This window comes from Loxodonta africana, chromosome 25 (genome assembly GCF_030014295.1).
Source record: "Loxodonta africana isolate mLoxAfr1 chromosome 25, mLoxAfr1.hap2, whole genome shotgun sequence".
Taxonomy (NCBI): domain Eukaryota; kingdom Metazoa; phylum Chordata; class Mammalia; order Proboscidea; family Elephantidae; genus Loxodonta; species Loxodonta africana.
In genome coordinates this window covers 53600719-53609309 of record NC_087366.1, presented here as the reverse complement: position 1 = coordinate 53609309, position 8591 = coordinate 53600719, and the positions used below count along the sequence as shown (strand labels likewise).

Sequence of the window (8591 nt, the reverse complement as noted above, 5' to 3'; positions counted from 1 at the left end):
GAACTCTGCAGAGTACCCTGGAGTCTGTGTGCCTAAGGGTTGCCTTTAAGTCCATGGTCAATGGTTGCACCATACATAAGCTGAGAGGGGGTTATATTCTGCAGTGAGAGGCAGTAGCTCATTTATTATACAATTTTGCTATTTCAGAGGTGTTTAGGAAAAAACAAGTTGACTTTAAATTCTCTTTATTTAGTTCCTGTTATTTGGAGCATCTAATGTAGTTATCTATCACTGTCTTAGCTATCTAATGCTGCTATAACAGAAATAAGCACAAGCAGATGGCTTTAATAAACAGAAACTTACCCTCTCACAGTCTAGGAAGCTTCAAGTCCAAATTCAGGGTGCCAGCTCCCGGGGAAGGCTTTCTCTCTCTGTAGATTCCGGGGGAAGGTCCTTGTTGTCAATCTTCCCCTCTGGTCTAGGAGACAGGTCCAAAGGACACGCTCTGCTCCTGGCGCTTCTTTCTCAGTGTATGAGGTCCCTCTCCTCTCTGCTCTGTTCTCTTTTATTACCGCAAAAGAGATCGACTCAAGATACAACCTAATCCTGTAGATTGTGTCCTGCCTTATTAACATAACTGACTCTAATCCTGCCTTGTCAGCAACATAGAGGTTAGGATTTACAACACATAGGATGATCACATCAGATCACAAAATAGTGACAACCACACAGCACCGGGAATCGTGGCCTAGCCAAGGTGACACACATTTTGGGGGGACACAATTCAATCCATAAAAACCACCCATCTGTCAGTTTGTTGTACTGTGTTGGCCTGTTTGTGTGTTGTGTGTTACTGTGATGCCAGAAGCTATGCCACTAGTATTTCAAATTCTAGGAGGGTCACCCATGGTGGACAGGTTTCAGCAGAGCCTCCAGACTAAGACAGACTAGGAAGAAAGGCCTTGGTGATCTGCTTCTGAAAATTAACCAACGAAAACCTTACAGGTCACAAGAGAACACTGTCCAACTTGCTTGTTTTGGACACGTCATCTGCAGGGGTCAATTGCTACAGGAGGACATCCTGTTCAGTGACATAGAGGGCCAACGAAAGCAAGGGAGGCCCTCAGTGGGACGGGCTGGCCCTCAGTGTGACGGGCTGGCCCTCAGGAGGTGCTGGCAACGATGAGGACGACGCAGGACCGGCACCATTTCGTCCTGTTGTCCGTACAGTGGCCAGGAGTCAGCGCTGACCCGAAAGCAGCTAACAACAGTGTTATCCCGGCGGACGGCTCAGTGGTGACCAGCCGCAGCTGAGTCGGTTCCGACTCACAGACAGCTACCCCACGCGCTTCAGAGCGGGACTGTGCTCCACAGGGTTTTCAAGGGCTGTTTACTGAAAGCATCTGGAACTAGACTGCCAGGGCTTTCTTCCAAGGGTTATTCAGTAGTTAACATTTATTAAGCATTGATTATTATCTAGGCATGAATTACATTTCTTTTATTTTTCTTAGCAATCCAATGAGATAAATCCTATTGTCTCCATCCTACAGATGAAGAAATTGAGATTAAAAGAGCCTAGTGTCTTGTCCGAGAAGTCAGAGAACTACCAAAAGAAAGACCAGGATTCAAACCCAAAGAGTTTCCCAGAGAAAAAGGAGAGGGAACACACAAGCTCTAAAGCATGTCTTGTCCGTGTCTTGGGTTGCTGTGCCAGGCAACCAAGAATCTCAAGCCTTTTGTCAAGTTAGGGCAACGCCCACTGAAAGCTGCCTGCCCCCCTGCCCCAAATTAGTTCTCTAAAATCAAAGGTGTCTCTTGAGAAGATCAGTTGACCCCAAGCTGCCACATCTTTATATTAAAAAGAAAAAGAGATCTTTTCTAAATCCTTCTCTTTCCAAAATTCCTCAACAGAACTCATCACCCAATGCCTTTCTTCATGCAGGAAACCTAACATTGATCAATCAGAAATTAAAAGAACAAATTTATTTCATAGCACAAGTTATAGTTAGAACACAAAAGGGCCAGAAGCAAATTATGTGCGAAGTAGCAATAACTGCTGTGGAGCTGTATTCTCTGATTAACCAAAAAATTTTTTTATTTGAAGAATTATTCTTTAATAAATAAGCCACATTTAACAGTACAAAAAGAAAAATACAAAGCAAAGGCAGTGAGGCTCGTTCTCTAGCTATAACTGAGAGTAAAAGGAATGTAAAAAAATACAAAAATAACTTTTTAAGAGCCGTATAAACTCCCTTCTTAAAATGCCAAACAAACACATTCAGTAGCTATCTACAGAGCTGCTGCTCTGCTCAAGGCTCTATAAATAAAAGTTAAAATCAATGTCAGAGTCCTGGATCTACAATACTGTAGCTTTTCACTGCTCTGTTCATCCGCTTCATTTTCTTCTTTAAGCCTTGATGACCTTGTTTTGATACATACCGAAAATATCTACAACCTAAAAAACAAAATAAAGACTTTTAATACTTATCATCAAATTCTTCAAGTATTTCCACATTTTGCTTCAACTCTGGCATACTAGTGATTATGAAAACAGGCTGACTTGTATTATCTATACCAATATATCCTAAGAATACCCCAACAGCTGTCACCAATGAAATGTATTGCTTCCTACATTCACAGATGTTTTTGATTCCTCAAAATTAAAACACATACTTCAGCTTGTTTTCTATCCTGCTCCCAAAACCTCAAAATTGTTTTCTCCAAGAGCAAATGACTATAGCTTCCCTCTCCAAGTTAGCTTAAAAATCAGCTAAAAAGGCATCTATAAAAACATTAAAGTTCTCTGTAGAAATTCTAGTTGAAAGGTTAGAATAAATGAATCATAGGTTGGAAAAAATCAAATATTACCTATTCATTCCAGTCATCTAGCAAGCAACTAGAAGGTGATTATGTAGCTCTGAAAAGTAAGCCTAATGCTTGCTCATTTAAGTTCTACCTGCTCTTCAAAGTCGTACAATGCTAAAAGAATCATTTATCAAATATTTCAGAGAAACAAATCAAATTTCAATAAGAAAAACGTAAAGTGGATATTATAAGTAATAGGATTTTCTATGTTCAATAACTGAATAATGAGACCATAAATCACACACAAAAACATTAACTACGTTACAATCTCAGCGTGTATATATGCATTTTCTCTGGGAAGTTGGCCGGATATATATGTACCTGGTGTTGTTGTCAGATGCCATCGAGTCCGTTCTGACTCATAGTGGCCCTATGTACAACAGAATGGAACACTGGCTGGTCCTGTGCCATCCTTGCAATTGTTGTCATGCTTGAGCTCATTGTTGCAGCCACTGTGTCAATCCGCCTCGTTGAGGGTCTTCCTCTTTTCCGCTGACCCTGTACTTTGCCAAGCATGATGTCCTTCTCCAAGGACTGATCCCTCCTGATAACATGTCCAAAGTATATAAGACACAGTCTTGCCATCCTTGCTTCTAAGGAGCATGCTGGTTTGTACTGCTTCTCAGACAGATTTGTTCTTTCTTTTGGCAGTCCATAGTATATTCAATATTCTTTGCCAACACCACAATTCAAAAGCGTCAATTCTCCTTTGGTCTTATTCATTGATTTCACACGCATATGATGTGACTGAAAATACCATGGCTTGGGTCAGGTGCACCTTAGTCTTCAAGGTGACATTTTTGCTCTTCAACGCTTTAAAGAGGTCCTTTGCAGCAGATTTACCCAATGCAATGTGTCTCCTGATTTCTTGACTGCTGCTTCCACGGCTGTTGATTGTGGATCCAAGTAAAATGAAACCCTTGACAACTTCAATCGTTTCTCCGTTTATCATGATGTTGCTCGCCGGTCCAGTTACAAGGATTTTTAAGTTGAGGTGCAATCCGTACTGAAGGCTGTGGTCTTTGATCTTCATTAGTAAGTGCTTCAAGTCCTCTTCACTTTCAGCAAGCAAAGTTGTGTCATCTGCATAATGCAGGTTGTTAATGAGTCTTCCTCCAATCCTGATGCCCCCTTCTTCTTCATATAGTCCGGCTTCTCGGATTATTTGCTCAGCATACAGATTGAATAGGTATGGTGAAAGAATACAACCCTGACGCACACCTTTCCTGACTTTAAACCAATCAGTATCCCCTTGTTCTGTCCGAACAACTGTCTCTTGATCTATGTGAAGGTTCCTCATGAGCACAATTAAGTGTTCTGGAATTCCCTTTCTTCTCAGTGTTAGCCACAGTTTGTTACGATCCGTACAATCAAATGCCTTTGCATAATCAATAAAACACAGGTAAACATCCTTCTGGTATTCTCTGCTTTCAGCCAGGATCCATCTGACATCAGCAATGATATCCCTGGTTCCACGTTCTCTTCTGAAACCAGCCTGAATTTCTGGCAGTTCCCTATCGATATACTGCTGCAGCTGTTTTTGAATGGTCTTCAGCAGAATTTTGCTTGCGTATGATATTAATAATATTGTTCTATAATTTCCACATTCGGCTGGATCACCTTTCTTGGGAATAGGCATAAATATGTATCTCTTCCAATCAGTTGGCCAGGAAGCTGTCTTCCATATTTCTTGGCAGAGACTAGTGAGCACCTCCAGCGTTGCATCTGTTTCTTGAAACATCTCAATTGATATTCCATCAATTCCTGGAGCCTTGTTTTTCGCCAATGCCTTCAGAGCAGCTTGGACTTATTCCTTCAGTTCCTGATCATATGCCACCTCTTGAAATGGTTGAACATCGACTAATTCTTTTTGGTATAATGACTCTGTGTATTCCTTCCATCTTCTTTTGATGCTTCCTGCGTCGTTTAATATTTTCACCATGGAATCCTTCACTATTGCAACTCGAGGCTTGAATTTTTTCTTCAGCTCTTTCAGCTTGAGAAACACGGAGCGTGTTCTTCCCTTTTGGTTTTCCATCTCCAGCTCTTTGCACATGTCAAAATACTTTACTTTGTCTTCTCGAGAGGCCCTTTCAAATCTTCTGTTCAGTTCTTTTACTTCATCAATTCTTCCTTTTGCTTTAGATGCTCGATGCTCAAGAGCAAGTTTCAGAGTCTCCTCTGACATCCATCTTGGTCTTTTCTTTCTTTCCTGTCTTTTCAGTGACCTCTTGCTTTCTTCATGGATGATGTCCTTGATGTCATTCCACAACTCGTCTGGTCTTCGGTCACTAGTGTTCAATGTGTCAAATCTATTCTTCAGGTGGTCTCTAAATTCAGGTGGGATATACTCAAGGCCATATTTTGGCTCTCGTGGACTTGCTCTGATTTTCTTCATTTTCAGCTTGAACTTGCATATGAGCAATTGATGGTCTGTTCCACAGTCGGTCCCTGGCCTTGTTCTGACTGATGATATTGAGCTTTTCCATCGTCTTTTTTCACAGATGTAGTCAGTTTGATTTCTGTGTGTTCCATCTGGTGAGGTCCATACATGTGTATGGTCACCATTTATGTAGGTGAAAGAAAGTATTTGCAATGAAGAAGTCGTTGGTCTCGCAAAATTCTATCATTCGATCTCCGGCATTGTTTCTACCACCAAGGCCATATTTTCCAACTACTGATCCTTCTTCTTTGTTTCCAACTTTCGCATTCCAATCACAGTAATTATCCATGCATCTTGATTGCACGTTCGATCAATTTCACACTGCAGCAGCTGATAAAAATCTTTTATTTCTTCATCTTTGACCTTAGTGGTTGGTGCGTAAATTTGAATAACAGTCGTATTAACTGGTATTCCTTGTAAGCATGTGGATATTATCCTCTCATTGACAGCGTTGTACTTCAGGATAGATCCTGCAATTTTCTTTTTGACTATGAATGCAACACCATTCCTCTTCAAGTTGTCATTCCCAGCATGGTAGACTATATGATTGTCCAATTCAAAATGGCCAATACCAGTCCATTTCAGCTCACTAATGCCTAGGATATCGATGCTTATGCATTCCATTTCATTTCTGACAATATCCAATTTTCCTAGATTCATACTTTGTACATTCCAGGTTCCGTTTATTAATTATTATATATGTACCTGTAGTAACCCTTGTATTATCCCTGAAAATAGTACACAAGAATTACCTCATTTTATTAGCTAAGAAGAGCTAGTTTCCATGATGGCACTTAAACATTTTGTGTTTGTAAACTCATCATCCACTTCAGCAAAAAAGCCTTGTATAGAGATTTCTGCTGCCCCCTAAGATATAGAAAGAACTTCGCTTCCATACTAACAACAAGAAAAGGCCAAGTACAAAATCCTAAATCTTCTTGAGCCCACTGGAGAGCTAATGTCACAGGGCAACCAATCAGCCTGAATTCCAAGGATGAAAGGCTCTTCCAAGGAGAAATGGGATGCACGGACTGGCTCACTTGCTACAGAGTATGGGAAGAAGAGGCAGCTACCACACAAGCGGCCCATGCTCTAAGCATGAAGCAACAGCTGCCCACAATTAGAAGAACCTGAATCCTATGATATAGCAGTAGCAACCAGAGTGAGAACAAACTCAGCTCAGTGAACCCCTGAAGAGACTGACCCAACCCCCACACAACCACCAGGCAGTAGAAGGGACAGCCATTTTCAAGCATAACCATGTTTGACATTCCTATAATCCTTTAGAACTTAAAAAGCATTTTGACTTAGTGTTTAATATGCAAACCCTGGTGGCATAGTGGTTAAGTGCTACAGTTGCTAACCAAAAGGTCAGCAGTTTGAATCCATCAGGTGCTCCTTGGAAACACCATAGGGCAGTTCTACTCTGACCTATAGGGTCACTATGAGTCGGAATCAACTCGACGGCCATGGGTTTCGTTTGGTTTTTTGGTGTATGCAAACCAGGACTGGTGATACAATGCCCATTTCAGAGACGGCTCACAAAGGCTACATGGCAAGTAAGTGACAGCATGGGAGAATGAACCCAGAGCTCCTAACTCTGCTCAAACACACTGTCTGAGATACCTCGGCATTCGTAAAGTAGTAGAAAATCACAGTCCAAATCACACTGTGTCCCTTTTCATTAGTGTATTAGTGAGAAAATTTCAAGTTATTTTATTAATTCCTTTCCTCTCACGAAACCAACATTTTATACATCTTAGTAACCATCTCAAACACTCGCTGATTCCAAATAACACGAATTCCAAATAACCCAAACTAAATCCGTATCTAAAACGGGACTAAAGAACAGATGGCTTACTAGCAGTCATTGCGAGGTTTACGTCCTTCACTTCTGGACGTTATTTTGTAGCAGTTTCATTTCGGTATTTCCTACCTGTTCAGATCTCAGTGGTACACAGCGCTAAGAGTTTTACTGGCCAAAACATTCTACAAAGAAAAGATCCATTCCTCTGTTCTTTTAGGAGGATTTTTGTTAAGTTAATGGGAAATATTCCTTTTCTTAATGGGAGTGGAATTCTTTTCTTTCAGAAACAAGATAAGCGAACATAGAGCTAGTGTAGAGCAATGAGGTCAATAAAGAATATTTTTCTTTTTCTTATAGACAGTCTTAGTCAACTCTCTATACGGCAAGGCCAAATGGTCATTTGTTGTGGAATCAAACTGCATGCTACACCCTAATGCCAAAGACACTCATGTTAGAACACACGGAGACCATCACAACCAACATGCAATCACCAAATCTATCTGTCGGTACACCTTCCAGGCACATCACACCTTGTTCCAACTCAGGATTCGGCCTTCCATCCAAGTTATTTCTTGAGCACCTAATATCCCTGGGAATTGTGCTGGGTACACTCTAATGTGAACAAATGGCCATACTTTCTCATTTCAAAATTGTCCAAAATCTGTGTCTACATAAAAAACAAAAAACACCTTTTCCTAACAGTATTCCAGCTACCAAAGCTTTCTCACAAGCCAAGGCCTTATCTTCTGTCCAGTCGTTTTTCGCCCAGAAGTAGCTGAAATGAAAGCTTGGCCACCAGTTTTTCCTAGAGCGCCACTCATCTTGAACCCACGCTAGATGATTTCTGGAAAAGAAAAATGTCACAAGGGAAGGTCACTGGGGGGGACAGATCTGAACTGTCAGAATCTGAACTTAAGCAGAGTCTACGGGAAGATGACAAGGAAGATGTTTCCAAACCAAATACGGAGCATGGCCAGGCCACAGCACATGACTGGCAACAGTATGAAAACACAGCTTTTTTGTACTCTTTTATTTCTACATCCCGTTTTCCATTCAACTAATAGCCAATTCAGTACAGCGCAGTGAGTAAGAGCATAGACTCTGAAGCCAGAATCCTATATTCAAATTTCAGTTCTTCTATTTACTATCTATGTGACCTTGGCCAAGCTGCTTAATCTCTTGAGCCTTAGTTTCCTTGAGAATATTAATGATACATATTCCAGAGCATTGTTACTAGAATTAAACCGTTCCAGTAATACAATAGGTCTCATACGAAGTTCTTCAGGTACTCTCTGGTACGCAGTAAACGTTCAAATAAATATTAGCTATCATTATTACTTAAAAGTTACTTTAAAATTACATGCTACGAGGAATTATTATCCAAATCAAGTTGCCATTATTATACAAATACACCACGGATTTGACAGCTGAGCCCAAGAATGCTAAGTGCTCTTCAGTAACTGAATTTAGCAAACGCATATTTAGCACCTATGTGCTCCCTGCGGTAGAATTTCTAGAGGTTCAAAAATGAATAGC

At 40.8% G+C, this 8591-nt stretch overlaps 1 protein-coding gene across 9 annotated transcripts in view; it reads right to left on the bottom strand.

The window, feature by feature from the left end:
• Positions 1-2045: 2045 nt before the first annotated feature.
• The window catches only part of TAF1A (TATA-box binding protein associated factor, RNA polymerase I subunit A), a 38651-nt gene continuing 32105 nt past the window's right edge, over positions 2046-8591 (bottom strand). For 3 of the 9 annotated variants that reach the window (XM_003410950.4, XM_010591089.3, XM_010591087.3), the window contains 2 exons: positions 7745-7899; positions 2049-2395 (listed from right to left, as the gene is read on the bottom strand). In XM_003410950.4, coding sequence (XP_003410998.2) covers positions 2283-2395; positions 7745-7899 — 268 coding nt within the window. In that variant the 3' untranslated portion in view covers positions 2049-2282. Of the gene's footprint in view, positions 2396-7585; positions 7900-8591 lie in introns of all 9 variants that reach the window. The other 6 variants (XM_064276885.1, XM_023549377.2, XM_064276886.1 and 3 more) reach the window with 5 other exon arrangements.